This window comes from Symphodus melops (genome assembly GCF_947650265.1).
Source record: "Symphodus melops genome assembly, chromosome: 4".
Lineage (NCBI taxonomy): Eukaryota > Metazoa > Chordata > Actinopteri > Labriformes > Labridae > Symphodus > Symphodus melops.
The window spans coordinates 25,899,207-25,920,272 of NC_136694.1; the positions used below are offsets into that span (position 1 = coordinate 25,899,207).

Sequence of the window (21,066 nt, forward strand, 5' to 3'; positions counted from 1 at the left end):
AATCCACTTTAACAAGTAAACTAACCAACTATTGGGTTTCTTGTCCAACATTTCTGGGTAATTTTTTTTATACGGAAATAAATAATTAAGCAAGTTATTTTTAAAAGTATGGTGTAATATAATTGTCTCTCTAAAATGAGCTCACACGCCAAAAAATACACTTTTTTAACTTAATGCAAAGTTTACTTGATTAACAATCCAGCACAGTAAAGTTGCTGTCATAAAACAAAGTTAGTCGTTCCCTTGTAGCTCAGAAACTTCAGTTTGTTTCTTACCTTCCACAGGTCAATTAGTCAATATTTATTATGGAACAGAAGAATAAAGTGGTCAAAGTGAAAGTAAGGCGTTAGACCTTATTTCAGTGTGAGTGTTCATATTAGGAGGGCTGTGTTGACTATCTGCCTGGAAACTGGGACTACGTTTAAGAAGAGAGAGCAATTTCCTCTTCTGCATCTTGTGATAACTGTGCAGATATATTATTGTATGAGCTTCTTTGCGGTCTGTAACCAGACCCCCATCTCTGCATATAGATGAAGAATGTATTTTTTTTGTAAGCCTATGCATCACATTTACCTACGGTGTTATGCAGTGTTGTAAAGGTGAGTGGGGGTGAATGGTTCACTATAAATCATGCTTTTAAACAGCTTCAGGGATTGAGCTTACCTCTGTCTAGACTTGACCTACTTCTTTACAAAGTCCACACCAACTGAGTTGTTGCAGGGTCCCATGTTGAAAAAGACAAATGTGGATGTTCCCTGCGTACTTGTTATCCACTTTGTCATCTCATTTGTTATACACACTGCACAATCACAGCTCCAGTCCTCAACTTACTAGCTCCAGTATTGGTCCTAAAACTGTGTTCTGCTTGAACAATGGTGACATATATTTCCTAGACATACAAATTGTTTTTTTTTTTGTTTTTTTTTGTCATTCACTAAAATATGTTATGGTAAACCCAAGGCAAAGTGAGGGTTCTCGCATGTGATCCAAAAGCAAATTTTCGGAAAAAATAAATAAATAAAAAGAATAATAAAAAAACCCTGGAAATCTGATCCTCATGGAATGCAACTAATACATGTGTTTGATACAATATATTTAGTGATGGATGCTGGTTGACTGAGGGCAAGAAATGAAAAACAAATGAATATGTCATTAGTAAAAGTTGCACATCATGACATCGACATAGATTTCTTGTGAACCTTTTCAACTCTCTTTTCTTGCTTGTACGTCAGGATTCAGAGCATATTTGTGGTATGTTTTTGATTTTGGGGGACAACAATCGATACATTTTTGGATCAGTGAGAAAATTAAAATGTTATTACTTATTATTACTGTAATTTCCACATTAGATGGGTTGGAATGAAGACTGCTTTGCTGTTTGATCATTTTAATGGTATCGTAACACCATGATCAGACCTGTTTGTCCCTAGTAGCACCAAATATTTAGTCATATCTTCAGGAGTCCTCTCTAGTGCTGTGTTCAGAAGGCAGAAGTAGTAAAAACATAAAGAAAGAAACATCTGTCAGTCATTTCATGGAAACTTTAAGTTCATTTCTGTAGATGCAGATTGCCGTTGCAGCACCTTGTAACCTGATACACATTTTCAGTCATGTATTTACTGTAGCTTGCTATAAAATGTCAGGTGTTCGAAAAACATTCTCAAATTTGTCTTGGAGATAATATTAATAATATGATGATGAAAATTACTTTCAAGCAGCATTAAGGGAGATTTTAAAAGTGCTGCAGTACAGTGAAAACATATTGGAAGGATCATTGTTTGTTACTCCTGCTTGAACACTTTCTTCACACATATTTCTGGGTTTCAGCTTCTACCTCTGAAAACATTCCCTCCTGCTACCAGTTTCAGCTTTTTTCACATGCTCAGCGGAGAGGAGCCTAAGAATGAGATATGTCCCATGAGACTTCACAAAAAATAACCCACAATGTTCTCCAGCCAGGGAACAGTACAACACAAACTCCAAGTGTGAACATGGTGAGACAGTCTAAATGTATTCTCCTACAGGGGCTCATATTAATTATATTAATGTGAGTTTTTTTAATCACTTTTATCACCTAACCTTTACATCAGTTACATAATACTGTAATAATAATGATTATGTGCTGTAATAATTAGAACATCGGTGAAGACAAGAACAGAAGACAAAGAAGATGGTTGTTGAAGGAAATTGAAATCCAAAATGTGTGGTCTTGCAGATTAGACTATCTGATGTCAGGACTGCCAGCTTGAAGCAGGCCACCTTTTCTTATGGCAATGCATTATGGAAGAATATGTGTCAATCAAATATTCTTTTTTGGTATCGCAACAATTGACAGCTAATGTAATACACTTTTAAAAAAGGGCAGGTAAAAAAAAACAAAAAACACATTGAGATCTGATTGTGATCCGAGCACTCTTTCCTGCTCACATCATCTTCTATAACATCTTCTCCTTCTGTGCCCCCCATACTGCATGTACATAACTAGTAAGACTTTATGGACATGTATTAACCAGAGCATTGACAAGAACAACACAAAATCAGCAGTGGAGGCTGGCAGTAACAGCTTTTTATGGATTGCAGTGCTTCCGATAACAATATTTGATAAATTCATATTAATTAAGATGACGGAGCATTAACCCTCATGCCAACATAGCTCATGTAAAGTCAACAAAACTCACAGCTTCAGGCGTCAACACTGTCTCTCATTCCCTCTCTCTTAAATCATTTTAACTTTGTCTAAAACTGACACACATGCTTCTTCAGTGCACCTTCAACAGTAAGGCGTGATCCAGTACAGAGAAAGTTCCTGTATACAGAGTTTTTAAATATATTTTTATGATCTTAGAGGCTGCGTGTCCATGCTCGCAGTACGCCACAGCAGCAAATATTGAGACTCAGTTTAGCAGCAAAGTTAAAAACTGTTAGATATGAACTTGAGAGCACCGAGAAACCTATCTTAAACTTTTAGCTTCTGAGTCACTTCTGTCAAAAGTCTCTGTGTGTCCCCCATTCCGACTCCAGCCACTGCAGTATAATCCTGTTAGAATAAGTAATGCGGGTTTAGAGGAGCAGATTAGGATAAGGATAGTTTGGATTACACGGTGTAAGAGTCTACAGTCTGAGGCTGTACTGTGGGACAGTGGTGCTTAAAGCAAAATGCTAACATCAGCATGCTAGCATACCCACATTGACAGCGTGCCAAAATTGTCTTCTTGAACAGGGACAATGTAGAACACGTTTGTCACTAGTCGGAAAACCTTTCTGTGCACAGAGAGAAGACTTTACAGTTGTTCTCATATGATGTCAATCTGCCTTTTAAATACAGAAACACACCCACAGTATTAACACATCAAACAACAATAGATCAACATAGAGATGGACATTCTTCAAATGCAATCACATAGTCTGGTCAAGCAGTAGGAAGCCACCAGGCATCAAAGAACAGTCAGGAGGTTAAACGACAAGATGTTTCACACTTCTGCTCTCAGCTACTCCTGTTACAAAGATACGTTTAGTCCAAATTCCCTCTTGGACTTCATGCTGATGGACGTGTTTGTGTTGTTTTTTTCAGGAAGCTAGGCCAACACCGAACCAGAGAAAGTAAAACTTTGACAGTCACTGGCCTTAACCTAAACGCTGACTCACGTAAGTAATAATTATTCAACCTGGAAGGTGCATGAATAATTTTGTCAGTCAAATATTTGCTGAAATAATAACAGAAAGTCACATACAGTATGTCAAGCCTGGCAGAAGTGCATGCCTGGAGTCAGTATGATTCATCCTGTAGGTTCCCTTAAATACCTTCAAAAATCCCTTCCATCCATTCCCGTTCACAATCTCCGTCTGAAATCTCAGTCTGTGTTGGACCAACCAGCATTCCTACAACCATGAAAAAGGCTCAATCCTTGCATGCATTCTTCTCTCAATCCAATATCTTTGATCCAAAAGAGTAAACACGAGGTACATGCAGGTGCACAAAAGGAGAAGTGGCAGTTCCGAAATTAAAATTCAGTTGTGATGAATTTTGGATATATGAAAGCATGAAACATCAAAAAAAAAAGAATCAAATATTGATTAAAGAATAACATGTGAGCGCTGACATATTCCTCTATTGTTAAACCTGTGCTGACGTACACATTTCTTTTTTATGATCTACAACAAGTTCTGATATTTGAAGTCAGCCCCTGAAAGAATATGTAAGGAAATGATTTTACCAAAACCTCATGGTAATGCATTTGATGTCAGCAGAGCTTAAAGGAGCGAGGGAAATGGTGCATAGCAAATGAAAGCATTATTGGCAGTGAGTATGAGCGACCCAGGCTGTGGTACACTCAGCTCTGTATTCTACTGTCACAGTCTTTCCCAGTGCTTGTTAGGATGGCCTAGTTTCATTGTAAAGGCTTCACCCACCTCCTCACACTTGTGTTTTTTTTTTGTCCCCTCCCAGAGGGAAACATGGCACCCGAATGTGTCTCTAACCTCGGGAGCTCCACATACAGCATTCGTCTGGTTCCTCGCCTTCCCTCGGGCTCAATCAGAAGAGCCGTTGAGTGGACTCCGGTGTCTATGATCAGTGGCTGCGTGTTTCAGACAGACGAAGATATTCTCTTTAAAGACACAACATCTGAGATTTAACGACTCATAACACCTTTGTGTGCAACATCACACAGAGATTATTCTTGATGATGACAACTGCAGACAAAAGCTTCATTTGAATAGTAAATACATTTAAAATGAATCAACATAAGTGAGGTGACAGGAAAAGATCATTTACACGACTTATTAAGAAATGTAAAAATGAAGACTGATGAGATGGGCCTTCAATAAAAAAAAAAAATCAAGAAAATACATTCCCTTCCAAAACAGAAAAAAACATCAAGCTTCATTTCTAATATTTTGAGATCTAAAAGACACTGTGCATCTCATTAAATATGTACATGTGATTAAAAAAATCTGCTATAACTACATACAGAAAGAAACCATTGAAAATGACAGATTATGAATTTATCCCATGTTGCATTATACCCCACTATGGGATTCATTCAGATAAATGAGAACATGGTGTTAATTAGATTGTTGATTGTTTTAAGAACTGATGTTAATTCAAGTCAATACTATGGAGCTTATTTATAATAATAATCTAAGTAGCACATCTTCTGTGAGTCATATTTCAGACTCACTCAGAAGTGTTTTAATGCCACAGTCAGACAGTTGACCAGAAGACCTCGCTGCTCGTCACAAATGTAAAAGAAAATCTCTTTTTATACATTTTGTCTTCCTATAAATTATGTTTACAGACCCAAAGCATCGCTGACTTTATCCTGTAAAGTGCTTTAATGCTGCCAGAAGCAGATAGCTCAGTCCTCTGAATCACTCACCTCCATTGTTGTCTTTTGAAAATACACCAATGAGTCACACTGTTGCTCTAAATGACACGTTCCTTCATTTCAATGAAAATGGATACAGTTGTTTATTTTCAGCCAATCTCAGATATGTTGTATGCTCCGTCACAAAGACGTCTCTCCGTCAGTGCATGCCATAGGATCCTGTTTGTGTATGAATATAATTTAGTCTATGTGTCTGTTGCATGTTCACCGAATTCCTCTCAGGGGATCAATATAGTAAAATAAAATAAAACATTACAAGTTAATGAAAAAAACAAAGTATTTGTTAGTGTTGTTGGAATAGTTTTATCTTAGTAGTTCTTTAAACATGTATGAGAATTAGGGAAGTGTAAATGATTATTAGTGATTGTTTTTTTCTTTAATTCTTGTCATGTCCATGTGTCTTTGATTCTGGAAAATAAAATGTATTCAACAGCAATGTAGGTAAGAGATTGTACAGACTTTTCTGCCTGTATGTAAAAATAGAAAAACTACATTATAGTGTACATTTGTGTTATTTATGTATTATTTAAAAGCAAAAAAAGATTGGTATATAGAATGTACTTCTTTTTCTCCTCAGGTTTTTGCCTGAAGGGAGGCATCCTTTCAACATTTTGAATTGAACATATTCACTGAAGTATCAGAACATTACTCCTTTGATTGTGCAATGACTGCGGGATATTCACAAAGTACTGTTCCCTAGCAACACAGTATATGCATTGTGTATCTTCACCACATCTCGACTTATTTATGAAGTCGACACAGTCATGTGATAATACTGGAGTGGAAGTCGACTCGTTCCTGATGAAGTTCTCAACAAAACCGAAGGAGAAGGGAATACTTTGCAACCAAAAATACATATTAGCAAAACCTGATGCATTATGCAACTGTAAGCAGACAGTTAACACAAAAAGAAACAGCAGACTGCAACAGCTGCAATGAAGTATGCAACAATAACACATGTAATACACAACTCCAGAATAAGGGAGTGCAGAGAGAGAAAAAAAAAGACAAAAACTACTACTCACTGTCATAGTTCTGCTCTGTCACTGAGATTTTCTATCCTGTATGGTAGGAGACAAGAGCATCACTAAGAGCTGGATTGGGGGGAGCCCGCTCACGTGATATGCGATTAGTCAACATCAGACATTAGAAGCCAAAAAAAACAGTATCCACAAGGTGGATGAAATATTAGACTCCGTGCTGTTAACTTGTGTTTTCTTCACAATTTTCCCTCTCATGAAGCTTCATTCATACAATAGAACCCCCCCCCCAAAAAAATCTCCCCCTTCAATCGCAGTCCTCAGTGAATTGCAGAGCCTTTTGCGGCTGCGGCTGTTTCTTCTGCAGGAAAATTGCTCCTCTAGATCAGACTTTTAAACAGCATGCAGTGCTGAGTTTGTTTATGACGGCACACTACAGCAATGCTGCCCAACTGAGAGCGCTCAGTCAGAGGACCCTTGAGAGTAACATCACTACATTGCGTCTCTCCATCCGGCTGTATATTGGTGCTCGATTCGAGACAAATGCGCTCCTGTGCTCATTCTGTCACCTGAGGGCAGCTGTGTTATCTTCAGCTGCTCACGGGAGAGGACTGCAGCGAGTAGATACACATTTTATCTGCTCAGCCTTCATATTTCAACATGGGTTGTCCCAGGGTTTCTGCTTTATTGCTTCTAATACTTCTGACTCATCAATTATAAACAGCTGAAGTTTAAATTGTCAATTCAATTAAATTATTCGATGACTGAAACCAAGTGAAATCACAGTTCTCTGAACAGAAAAAGACAGTTTTCTCTTTTTAAGGACTTCGACATGATCCAATTGTATTAGTAAAATGTGCAAAGACCATTTCAAGAACATGTGAAAGGATTAATAATTGCGTTGTAATCCAGTCTGGGTGTGATGGGTTTTGCTCATGTTAATATTTCCCTCTGCTGTACAAGCTGTATTAGAATTAATTTGCTCAATTAATCTGAACGAGCTGTCATTGTCGCTGCGATCATGTAGCAATAAAGTGAGGGAGCACATCGGGGAGGGATCGGGATTTGATTTCTGCGCTTACATTAAAGGACCAACACATTGACAACACGGTGTTACATTCATTATGTAATCATTGAGTCCTTAGCTTGTGTGGCTAAACCTCTCCACCTCTATCACTGAATTTGCATCTTTATATCTGCAATTACACAGCTGAGTAGATTGCATTGAACCTTTCAATAGTCGTGCACAGAAATGTGTTTCTGAATGTGTCCTGCCATTACATCGCGCTGACAACATCTCACGTAGTCCGAAATATTCTCCAAGTTTAGTGAAAATTGCTGGTTTTCAGAGTGCGACGCATTGAAGCGAGGACAGGCCAGCTGTTGGAGAAGAAATATATATCGTCCTGTCTTCTCCACAGTCAGGGAATGAAGTCCTTAGTTATAGAAACCGGAGTTTCTCCTGACTGGAGCTGAAGTGCACAATGAGAAACCTGGTGGTGTCTCATTTCTGAAAGCCATTTCAGCAAAAGTTGTTTTTACCTCCGTCAAGGAAGTTACTTTTTTTTTCCATATGTCAGTGGGATAACTAAAAAACAAAAGGCCTGTCTAATAACACATTTGATATAAGATCAGACTTATCTCAAAAAGAATCAGAGAAAAATGGACGACAAAAAAAAACAAAAGGAAAAACACTTTTGATGTTTGAGAATAGAATTAATGCATGATGGTTAGGCTTTTGACTAAAGGCCTACCATAAAATAAAATAAAATGAAGTTACATTGGTATATAAGAGACAGTCTGTTTTTTTGTTCTGTGCAGCTCTGGAGCCCCTTTAGTACCTTCTGTTCTGACTTTGTGGCGTTTGCTCTCAGACTAGCTGCAGCACGGTTGAGTTCTCAGCCTACGATGAAAGTTGTGAAGTACTGACAGACTGCGAGGGGCGCTGCAGTGACTTTAACTGAGTCAAACCAGTCTAGCAACCCACAGGTTTTATTAACTTAACAATATGCCATCGTTTCCTTTAAATGCATGATTTTGGGCTGTCAGCTCATCTGCGTCATCTATGTAAGCTATCGCTCAGCCTGCAAGCAAAGATTTCAGGTCCTTTGAAGTGTGTGATGGTGGCTGCACTCTCAGTAATGATGACAGGTCTGTCAGCATTTAATACTGGTATATTTGCACCTATATGTAGGACACATACATCGTATACGGTGTGTTCTTTTTTTTTACAAAAACATACATATTTTTTTGAAAATTGCCGTTTTGTAACAGTATCTTTTATCCACACATGTATTCTGAGACATTTCTATCTCGACTCCTGTGTTTTTTACCCTCAATGTAAAGCACTCTAAGCTTACCTGCTTTACAAGGAAAACCTCTATCTCTATGCGTATGTGATACTCATCGATCTTACTGTGAATTCCTTAGGTTTAATGATCTGTAGAAAATATTTACAGATCCGATTCTTTGGTAAAATTCTGTGTTGCAGATTTGTTGAGCTGAGGTTTCCTGATTCTATCCGACTTGTTGAATCATCAAAAAGGCTCTCTGGCTATCATACCACCTGCTAATGGTGACACCAGAGAGATTTGTTGCCTCTTTTACACAAGGCAATAATGCATTTGTTTGACAAGATAAAGGCAGTATATATGCTGGGAAAAAAAAGATGTAGTAAACATTGAAATCTTTCCCATGTCTTCCAGAGAAGCAATTGTGAAGTCAGATGTTTTCTCGTTTCCAATAATCCCAAAGAACTGCAGAAGACGACAGATTTTTCCAGTTTTGTTCTTCTTGAGGAACAACAGAGAAGTCCAGTGAAACTTATGCTCATCTTAGCTATGAGTTATTCATTAATAATATATTAATGTATTTAGTTAGTATGCTCCATCTGCATCCTGCCGTGTCTTCCACATATAGATTTGTTGGGCAGGCAGCCAAATTGTGTTCTCTGCTTTCTATTTTTGGATTAATTATTTAAATTATTCATTGGAGATGTCAGTGTGGTAATGCAGTACGAAGTGGAGATGAAGTAAAAAATCTGGCAGAATGTTACATTTCTGTGAGCTTTTGACTTCAAGCTGCATTCTCAATACTGTTTGCAGCATGAGATGGAAACACAACACTGAGCCTCTCTACTCTTGCTTTTGGCTTTTCTTAAAAAAAACAAAAGATAAAAATGTGAGTCTTCCTTTGTTTGACCAAAAGGAAATACATGAAGAGTAGATCATTCCAAACGCTTCAATCTGTTGAAACAAGACATTACAGCTGCTTCTTTCCGTCTCTGATGAGTGAAGATGATATACACTCTGCTCTGCATGTTGCTGTTATCTCGTAGCGGGCATGCATTTAGCACACCAGCTCTGTGACAACTGTTATTTGTGAGTCTTTTGTTATTGTGGATCCGCAGTGCATCGGAGGAGGGGAGACAGATATTTCCTGAGAACTCGCTGAAGCAGAGGCCTTGGATTCAAGAAGCAGCTAACCCTTCATTTGAAATAATTCCATGTTTCCCTCCACCAATTTTCGATCCTTCCAGTGCTATTATCAGAGCAATTACAGCAACGTGCTATTCAGAGGCAGGCAACCATTGTCTCTTTCTTCAGGGCTTAAAAAAAAAAAAAAAAAAAAAAAACATGTTTTAAAATCTGTTTTGGTTTACAACTGGGATAAAAACACACACTTGCAAAGAAGTGCGGCTCATCATTGAGCTGGCGATGTGGCTCTGCCTTCATATTCTCACTGATGCAACATATACTCATGTATCTAAAGTAGTAGAAGAAGAGGACCTGCCTTCTTTGTGTCGTGTTAATGAACTAACTAGCAGAAGGAGCTGGTTGAGTCACACAAACCTGAGAATGGATTTTGAAGTTTCAAAACATTTTTAATAGAAATAAAATTTTGTATAAAAAAAAATAAACATGCTTCACACACTTCATTAGTTTTCATGAGGTTTTACAAATACATAGTCAGATAGCCAGGCACTGTATCTTTTTGTACATTTTCCCCAGTTTTAAGATATGTCAGGACATAAAGCAGACATCATCAATCTATTTAATAACATACATAAACTTGCCATTTATTTGGTCAGCACTCACATTTTATTCTGCAACACAAATGGTGTTGAAAGTAATACAGAGGGAGGCATGAAAAGCAGCATTGAATTCACAACACAAATGACCCCACAATATTTCCCCCTAGACATTAGAGGGCTTTTATACCGCACAACGCCAACTATTAATCCGTTCAGCCAGTGGAGGGTGATTGATCTCGATATTGTATCCTTTTGCTATTAGATTTTCATTTGTTGAAAAGCCTTACAACTCCCTGACATCTCCTCCTGATCACGAGAGTGCCCGAGGAGGACATGTGTGGTGATGAATTTTTTCCCGTAACTAGTCCATTATGGATATCACCTTAGGGGCATATTGCGAAATCCCCTCAAGGACATACTTCATCGTAATTCCCCTCCTAATGGATCTGTACAGCTAAGCTTTTACCCTTACACTCTGTGTGACCGAGCGAATATCTGGTGGCAGTGATGGGAGGGTCATCCTGGACGACGGTTTACAGAGAGATCGCCTGGCAAAAGTACGGATTGTTTTATCCAGGAACCACCGTTTCAAAGCACAGACAGGTATGCAGAGGGCAGTGGCAGCCTTCGGCTAGCTGGTAATACAAATCATGGCCCCACTTAAGCACAGATAAATAATCACTCACTAGACCTTCACCATTGGAGAACAGTTTTAACGCACAACAGGCTCAGGCCCAAACAATTGTTAACAACGCTGCAACAGAGTTTAAACGCATTCCAAAGATACTGTTTTTTCTTTTTATTATTTTTTTTTAACAACACAACACAGGATGTTGAAACTGGCATGCTCAAAATCAGCAGAGACCATCTTGTAGTCATTCGTAGTGACTCAGTGGAAACCTGGATTTGGGAAAAAAATACATGGAGTCTGGTATAGATCTGTTGTATTGTTGAGATGATGGGAATCACTGTCAGTCGTTTGACTCATGAGAGCTGAGCACATTTAGAAATATAAACAAACACAACCCATGTCGTGTTTGTGTTTGTCCAGAAATCCATGGACCGTGTTTTCATGCCTTTTTGGTGTTGATTAATCCCTTGTGAAGCCTTGAGGGGTTTTGAGATTAATTATAGTTTGCAGAACTGGCAGACAACACTGAGAACACCTGAACACATTCTGTATTTGAGTTCAGTTTCAGTCAGAACTGCTCAACATGACAGAAGAGTCTTTGAGAGAGGGTGTAGCTGAAATGTAAACACTCAAAAAGAAAGCTCCATCCTTCAATCTCCAGGCCTCTGCCATGCAAGTATTTTTCATTTTTCTCTTGTTTGTTTTTTTTTTTTTTTTTTTCTTGTGAGGCAGATAGAAGATGAAACGTTACAATTTTTTAAACTTTTATTCGTTCTGGTCACCCTGCTTGTCCATCCCCGTGGTCTCCCTTCGCCATGTCACGTCTTTGGGCAATGCGGTTGCGATCTCCACGCAAACAATAACACATCCTTTTTTCTTTTTCTTTTTTACGCCGGCCGTGTGATATTCCACTGCAGGTTCTCCGCAGTCTGAAAATCCTGAATTCTCATTAGACCCCTTTGTTCCTTAGATCGCATGATTGCTGTAGCTGATGTAAGTTTGCTTTGTGGAGAAATCTGAAAGAGAAGAACGGGAGGGGAGAGGTAAAGGGTCAAATGGAGTCAAGGTGAAATATCTTACCCTTTGAGGTGAGAAAAACAAGGTCATGTGTGTCGGCAATGTGTTGTCTGGACCTTTAAGAAATGTCAAATAATTGAAATTCAATTCAAAAGTTCTGTTAATGGTTAGTCCGGCCAATCCCAGTAATTGCCAATTATTCCTTAATTTTCTGGCAATATGATTTGCCCTCAATCCATGAATTACCCAGAATACATTACCTCCAGCAAACGGGGGCTTCGGGAAAGCCTGCCACCCAACCCCCTCATCCAACACCTCCTTTTTCTTTAGCTATCAGGCCTCAACTTTCCAGCTGTCTCCGCAGACCGTGTTAGCTGATTCGCTGAGGTGGAGCAGATAAATCCTGACATATCACCAGCAGATCTCCGCAGTTGTGGGAGCTGGCCCGGACAAGAATTTTTCAATTTCATCAAGCTACATATCCACATGGGCAATGACAATGACAAATGGTGCTTATTCAAATAGCAATACACTGTGCAGCCCCTGTAAACGGTAACCCCCCATCAGGATAAATTGCTGCTGGCTATCAATTCTGCGTCTTTGCCTCCCTGCCACTTATTGTAACAAAAAGCCTCATTAACCCTCCATGGAAACTTAAAGTGAAAGTAGAATAAATGTTGCCTTGAGTTTACATGTAGCTATTCTGATGGGCCTTTTGTTCCTGCATTGTATTGTCACACAGTTTATATTGATTTCAGCTTTCTGTGCTAACATTCACATAATGTCGGCTCTTTTATCCTTCTATGAAGGGAAAAATTTCTCACCAGCGGAGGTATGAGAAGTAAACAAACTTCAAAATATGTCACAATGGGCTCCATTTCTTGTTAGTGCAGGGCCGACGGAGGGAATGCATCTCTGCTGACAGACGTGACCGATTAAAACCTTCGCCTGCCCCGGGCGAGCTGAGGAAGAGCATTTTGGGCGTCACATGAGTAATTTCTGCTGACTCAATTGCTGAAGTCATTATTTACTTCACTTGTATAAATCCAAAGTGTGTCACTGATATAGTAGAGTCAAGCATTTTTACAGGAAGAGGCAACAGAGATTCAGCGTCTCCAGAAAGGAGAGTCAGAATGCTTCTTGATTATTTACAATCTGTCTCCAAATAATCTCCATTATTGATATCTCTATTTTATTTTGTCTTTACACTTACAGATGGCTAGAAACAGGCATGCTAGAAATATGTATGCACTGCTTCTACGCAGCATTTCACCTATGAATCACGTCCAATACAGGTCTCAGAAGTTGTAATGATGAGCATTTTGATACAACAAAGATATTAAAGAAAAGGTTTAAATGTCACGTCTGATCAGTTGAATGGTTTGTTGCTCTTTTATCTGTTTTTTTTTGTTTTTTTATATATACTTTTCATCACTGAGGGAAATTCTGGTTTTACACCTGCTATTGAGAGAAATGCTTCTCACACACAAAGGCCCGAATCAGACCAAAGCACAATCAGCACCTGTGGGGTGGCATTAATGGAGAGATGCAGTTGAGGGTTCAGTGCCTTGCTCAAAGGCATCTGAGTCGACCGAGGATTTTACAATCTGTACATCTCTACTTTAGACCGTTTCCTAAGACTGTCTGGGTGAGGCAGATCCTGTCTGGCTGTGGTGTCAACTATTGTCTGTGACATCACTGAACACTTTGTTTGAATCTTTTGAGTCAGAAAAACTCAACACTTTGTGGTTTATGTGGATCATTAAATATAATGTTTAAAATGTGTCCTTTTCCTTTTTACAGTTTACACTTGTGGCACATGCAGGTTTAGCTTGTCATATTTGTTCTAAATGATGGCTCAATAGCGTTTGGATGTGCCATGGTATAACCAAACTAAACGTCCTCGCTGTCAACGATCCAGCACAAACTGTCTGACTCTTGGTTCAGGACTGTATTCAGACAGAGGGGGTCAAACACTGACAGCTGGCTCTAGCTACGTGTGTTTCAGTCAGGATGTGTTTCCGTGATGTAAATGATGCCGTAAATGGAACACATCGCGTTCAAACATCAGAAGAAAAATATCAGTGGAGAAATAAATAAAAAACATTAACTTGAGCATGTGTTGTCAAACAGCACAATACGTTCTGTGATCCAGTCGCTTCAGGACTTTACAACCACAATTCAATTGTGCATCCTGTAATGGTTCCACCTCACTCACAAACAATATCCAAATGAACAGCCATTCATTTACTGAGTTCAATGAAGTGTTAAATAACATTCTGCACATCTGTTGATAAGTAATTATTTTGAACTTCGCTTCCTGTGTGTGCGTCAGTTGGTTTGATTTACGCACGCTGAAGGACAAAAACATGCCTAAGAATTAAAAAAACACACAATCAGTGTTCTCAGTCAACAGCATCCTCATTAGCATTTGTCTGCTTACTTTGTGTTTCGAGGCTTTCACACAGCTCGGTCTTGGCTTCTCCGTTGGGTCTGAGTCCGGCCTTGGGGTTGAACTTATTGGACATGGTGGCGGCAGTAACCACGGCCTTGAGGCTGCGTGTGCGCTTGGGCACATTCTGTTCAGGATGGAAGAGAACCACGTAGACCTTCGGCATGTAGAGCAACCCAAGGGACACCGAGGCGCTCAGACTCACAGAGATGGTCAGAGTGGTTGTTTGGATGTACATCTGCAAGAGGAAAGAAATAACAAACAGGCATTACCTTTTTCTTGGCGCTTGGTTGTGCAGATTGTTCTATATGGGCAGTGGCCTGTATAGAACAAGCGACATCTGCCGCGTATCTTTGTGATTAAAGCATCCAATGACCCGTTGGCTGGCCAAGCTGTTGTTGAAGTCACTTCTACTGTGTCCAATGGAGGCTTCATAACTGTTTAATGCAAGTGAGGTCGTAAAACTTGTTTTAATTCCGCATCTCATCTGCTTCTAAGGAGTATGTGCCAAACCAGCTATGGCCACCTTGTTTGTTTAATTTTCTGCCATACTAGCTTTAATATGGCCATCATGCCAACCTGAACGCAGAATTGATAACACCTGTCGATTGGCTGCTTTTCTGACTCATAACAAGCACGCTCGTAAAAATAAATAAATTAATAAAAAAAGAAACAAGCTCGTGAAAATGTTACACATGGTCAGATCCTCAGAATCATGGGGGAGGGCGACTCTGAGTATCATTCTCACTCATTCCATTTTAATTGTTTCCAAAGCTGCAGCGAATTAATGAGTTGTCTTCAGGGAAGCGTTAAAGGAGAAGGAAGCTTGTGTAATTTCTGTACATCTAACTATGTCGTGACTGCTTGACTGGCCATGTGAGAGGAATGAACTTGTAAGTTTTGTCGCAGCCGTTACAATTTAACGACACTGCAGACTTCAATGCATAACGAAACATTATGGCACTCTCCACAGCAGGAGGTCCCTCTGTACCTTTGGTAGAATGACTAATGATGGGAGGTACATGGCAAAAAAACCCGCAACTTTAACAATCAGGAGTCAAAAACACTTTCTGGGACATTTCTCTTTTTCAAACTCAGTTATTTGGATAACTTTTAACTGTCTGCCAGCTTGATACTGTTTTATTATGATGACAGGTGAAAGACAAAAACAACACGTTATTCTCCAGCTTGTAGTTCAGAGTTAAAAAAATGCAAGACAGGTTTACAGCTATGTTCAGCCCTACACATAATACCAACAACAGTAACATCATTAATTTAAAAAAAGAAAAACGGTACATATGCAACGGCATCAGATCGAAATTTAAAAAAAACAGAATCCATGCATTTTTAAATCTTGGCCCTACTTCACATACAAACCAGTACATGATAAGCTAATACTACCAAACCCCAGTGGGGAAATTCAGGTGTTACAGTAGAACAGCAGATTACATTTGTATAACTAAAAACAACTGACTCATTTCCCCTTCTGCACTGCTGTTTTATGTTTTATGTTGTTTTTCAAAGACACCTACAGGACTCCTGGTGTCTGACTCGACCCCCATTCTTCACTTTGAGTTTCAGCTTTTACCCTCCAGGACACGATTCAGGGTCCCTCAGACCAGAACCGCTATAAACCCTCATCTGTGCCGATGTCCATTTATATTCTGAAAAACAGGTCATGTAGGATGTACCAAGGAGCTGTCCAAGATGTCAATGTATCTACACTGTAGGAAGTGGGGTTTTTTTTTTCTGTATTTGACGACTTGTTACGTTTTATATCATCTCTTTTTATGTTCTTTGGAATTCTTCAGTACACTATATGATGTTATGATATATACACTACAGTATATACAGTTTAAGTAATAATTTTTTTGCTCTGTTCTTAGGTTGAGTCTCACTGGGTTTTTTTTTTTTGCAATTAATGTAAATGATGTTTGCTGAAATAACAAGCTCATGATGAAGCTTTGACAGGTCTGTCCTCAAAAAAGAAACAACTTTTTAAAAGCTGGTTTTGGTGAATTGAGGTCGGATCCATCATTTCAGATTCTTCTGTGGTAGTCGTGGAATCTAAACACTGATTGACTTTCTAACAGACTTGTGGCTCAAGTAGAAAAAAGTTTGATCTGTGATGGATTGTTAGCTTCACTTTAATCTAGAAATCTGTTAATAGAGACAAATCAATCTTTGGAAGTGCCCCGTCGAGGGGAGCCAGGATGTTATTTTTTCCGTCCACACAGACCATTTTTGTCCTGCATACACCAAAGCCTGCAGATATTTGAGTCGATGCAGCTCAGACTACAAATGTGCTAAAACAGGAACCAGAACGTTCTCCATGCTTTCTTTGTAGAATCCTGAATTAGAGATCAACTCATCATTGAATAAGAACGTTATCATCTACATCTTGGTACATTTTTTACGAGGCAACAACATTGTTTGGGGCAGAAGCTTCCACTTCCTGTCATGTATCCTAGAACCAGTCCATGCTTGATAAGAGGATTTAAGGGGGCTACAGCACCGTTTTGTGGATGCAGATATACAGTATATTCACTGTGATGTGGGCGGGAGCTGACAGTCGGCATCATCATCATCTCAGGGGGAGAAAATCTCAACTGAAAACATGAAAGGCTGTTATTATTGGGCAGCCCAGTGATTTTCTAAGTATGGAAATGTAGAGACAGAGTAGGTTGTCTCTCCTGCATGCTGACTCACTTGAATGTCAAAAACATTTAAGCAAATTGCCACCCATGTTTCAAATGTGATCAGTGAGCAACAAACTCAAATCAGCTCTGAAACCTGATGTTGCAGCATCTGGTCTGTTATGAGAAACATCATGAACTATTAACACATTTTCTTTTCACACACCCCCTCGAGCAGGAGCTCTTTCTGTTTGTTTCTCAGTTATAAAAACATTCAATAACATTTTTCCTATCCTGTTTTTTTCAAGGCGTTTTGAGACACATAATCACAAGGTTACGTGTCCTTTATTGTTTCTCTAACGGATGGCAAAGGGAGATTTTCAATATTAAAAAAAAAAAAAAAAAAAAAAAAAAAAGCTGCAGGCGAGAAGGATCTAAATCTAAGCGGTGGTACAATTTAATAAAGTGCATTTTTGTTCTAAGACTACTACAAGAATGGATTTACAACTGTAATTAAGCCTCTGTTGACTGAAGAAATCCAATATATGATCCAAACCAGCACGCAGATCAGGAATAAGCGTTTTCTGGGGCCATGATACAAGACTCAACTGACACAGGCTCACGTTCACAGGCTTTGCAGCTCAGACTATTAATATTTGATGAATTCCACCTTTAGAGCAGCTATCTCTTCCTATTGACTGGGTGAGCTATCATCGTCACCTGAGTGACCCCCAGTAGGTCCCTGCTGGTTTTTCATCAAAGCAGAGTAACATTTAGCTCTCCAGATGTGACCTCTGCATGAATATCGTCTTTGTTTTTTTCACTCTTCGTGACTCTCCTCTGTGCTTTCCCCTCCACTGGATGCATCTCATTTCCTTCAGTAAGTCATGGGACAATGATGGAACGCAGGCCCGAGAGAACAGTGGGAGAATGGAGGCTGTATAAGGGAGGGACAGCTGCAGTGGTCTCCTTGCAGCTGTAGGGAGTGTTAGCCAGTGAACTGCTCTGGGCTTGGTTCACCGCTGCCTCGGGGAACAGACCGCTGAACCTAAGCTGTTACTCACATGAACAGACAAAAAAATAAATGCTCTGCAGCTTCTTAAACAAGAATAGTTCCCTTCAAAGCAACCCTTGAGGTCACTAAGTATATACTGTGAGATAGTGTGAGCGAAATGAAAAAAGTACTGGAGTTAATTAACCATAATTTAAAGTATTGCCTGAGGACAGAGCTGAAATTAGCTTAAAAGTAAAAAAAAAAAAAAAAAAGGACTTTAATACAAACATGGTTATATGACTACTTTGTTAAAAACTAGTTCATCATGTTCCCAATGAAACAAACTACAGAAAGGCTGCTAAACAGAGTTTGGGCTTAAACAGTAGTTGCTGTGGTATTTGTCAACTAATTTTTTTCTCTGTGATTTCTGTTGTTTGATTGAATTGCAAATGAACTACTTTGTTGGGATTTTCTAAAATGTTATATATCATGCGCTGAACCTGAGGAAGCTACAGGCAAATTAGCATTGTTCGCACAAACTTTTGATTTAGATTTCGGGATTTTTTTTCCTGTAATTGTGCGCACCTGAGAACATGTTTAGTCTGTTCACAGGGTGCCCTGTTGGCCAAATGTTTCATATTTAGACTAATCTGAAAAAACCTTATCGGATGATATGGTTTGCTGTGGATGACTTTGTTTGAAGTCAGAATTCAGTCTGTGTCGAAATCACAAAATCAATCAGCACATGATAATATATTGCCATATATTGCCATATCATGATGCACATTGCCCTGCACAGTGCTATATACAACTGAAGAGCTTTTTGAATCTTGACGCAATGAAAGACATGTTTGTAGTCCATACTTACATCTTCTCTGACTGCTGTACAGTCAACAACTGTGTTGAAAGAAAAACATGGTTGCCTGGAGGGGGTCTATATGATTTATAAAACACAGCTTATGTACCTGACGAAGCGTGATACTGTTAAAAAAAAAAAAAAAAAAAAAAAAAAGATATAGTCCACACAGTAACTGGTGGAATTCAAAAAGGGCACTGCTTGATGGAGCTCCAGTGAGTTTGCTTACAAATTGAGTCAGTGTCAAACCCACTCCAGTTTCCAATCCATTCATTTGTTTCCTCCTGATTGCAGTGCACCTGAGCATGCACAGGCCGGAGCTCGTAAAAAAACGAGTTTCAGTTTATCTCACACACCTATCTACACATTGCCATGAGCGTGGCTTGCCTGAGGCCAAACACAATGTCGAAGAAGAGTGTGTATGGCAGCTTTAATGACCAAACAAGACGAGTGGAAAACAATCCATCAGTACGTCTATGATGGGGAGTTACCAAATAAGCCACACAGCTGCCTACAGTGTGCAGAGTGAGAACAACTGTGATAACGTTAGATTAATTTGTGGGTTGATAAACGTAAACAGATTCTATTTTCAATCAGGGACTCTGGAGAGCTTCTGCTTCAGGATGCAAACAATGAAATTAATTTAAACCGTGTAATTCCCTCTCTGCATTAGACTGCTGCGTTATTCCTCAGCATGCTATGAAAAGATTCAACAGAGGGTCTTGCTGCATGAGAAACCACCATAATAGCGCTCTAATTAAGCTAATAAACAAATAGAAGCCCTAGGAGACACAATAATATAGCTACATGGGAGAATGTCGTTTATAAAGATCACAATCCTTTGGCCTTGATTGGCTGTGCGGCCTGTTCAACCACCCAGAGGTCAACGAACCCAGATGATAATGGTGCTGTAGGCCTAATGAGTGCAACATCTGAAGTCCAATAGGTTGCTCAGCTCCCATAGCTCTGTAGCATCTATCTTCATTATGTATGATAGGGCCTGCGGGACACTGATGTGAATTATTCTGTTTATCTTTGCACTGAGAAGAGACAAAGAGAGTAATAGGAAGGACCGGGGGGTGTTAACAGGTAGCAAGGAAAAACACCGAGCCGACACAATCATGAACGCACTTCTATCTGACATCTGCGCTTGTTGAACCCACTGCAACTCCCACTCTTTGTCTGACTAGTGCACTAACAGCAGCTTTTTTTTTCTTTCTTTTTTTTCACTGTGGAGCTGACTTTGCCAGTAGTGCGATGGAGACGTCATAGAGAAATAAACAACAACACTCAATTCATCAGCCCATTCATGCTCCATAATGGCAGGAGCCGCTTTGTGTGGGCAGATTGAATTTGAACTGAGCCTATTGTGCTGAAGCCTCATTCCCTTGCATGCTTTTGTCCAACAACTCCCCTCCTGCCTCTGTCTTCGAGACAGCCGCTGATTTAGACGCTTCCTCCAGGTAAGCAGGTGTCACTTCTGTTCCCGGAGCTAGCATAAAGCCCGATGATCACGCTGCGAAGACAGAACAGATGTCCCGCCTTTGAATGATGGAGGAAGCCTCCGTTGGCATTCCTTACATTTATCCTGGCACCAGATGACAAATAAATGAGTGTGTGCTTGTGTTGCCCAGGCAGAAGCCCCGCCGTAAACTGGTGATGAGAGCATAGGCAGCGAGATAAGGTAAATCAAGACCCGGAGGAAGTGGAGCATTTAATTGCTCTGAAAGATGTGTCAATGTGGGCTGCGAGGCTTTGTGCAGCCTGTCATTTACAGTACGATGATTATGAGGTGTGTTCGCTTTGACATGGTAATTCCTTAAATAAGGACATTGTTTATGTAACGACTCAGAGAATCTGTCACAGGGTTTGTTTGTTTTTTTACAAGCAAGATGGGCACAGCAGTAAAAGCCCCTTTGTGTCTTCAGATCTGACATCATTTGTACATGTCCTCCTTAAACACAGCAAATCAGAGTTATGATCTGACAATGCTTTGAATGGATGTATCTCTTATTAGATTGCAGTTCAGTAAAGAAGTTATATTTTTCCTTGTGGTGCTGCCTCCTCCCTTCATTGACTT

At 39.5% G+C, this 21,066-nt stretch overlaps 1 protein-coding gene across 1 annotated transcript in view; it reads right to left on the reverse strand.

Moving 5' to 3' along the window:
* Positions 1-11,728: 11,728 nt before the first annotated feature.
* Positions 11,729-21,066, reverse strand: part of LOC306822793 (metabotropic glutamate receptor 4-like) — a 167,397-nt gene continuing 158,059 nt past the window's right edge. Inside the window, exons 10-11 of the mRNA XM_079342011.1 lie at positions 14,492-14,738; positions 11,729-12,047 (exon numbers count right to left, since the gene is read on the reverse strand). Coding sequence (XP_079198137.1) covers positions 11,998-12,047; positions 14,492-14,738 — 297 coding nt within the window. The 3' untranslated portion in view covers positions 11,729-11,997. The remainder of the gene's footprint in view (positions 12,048-14,491; positions 14,739-21,066) is intronic.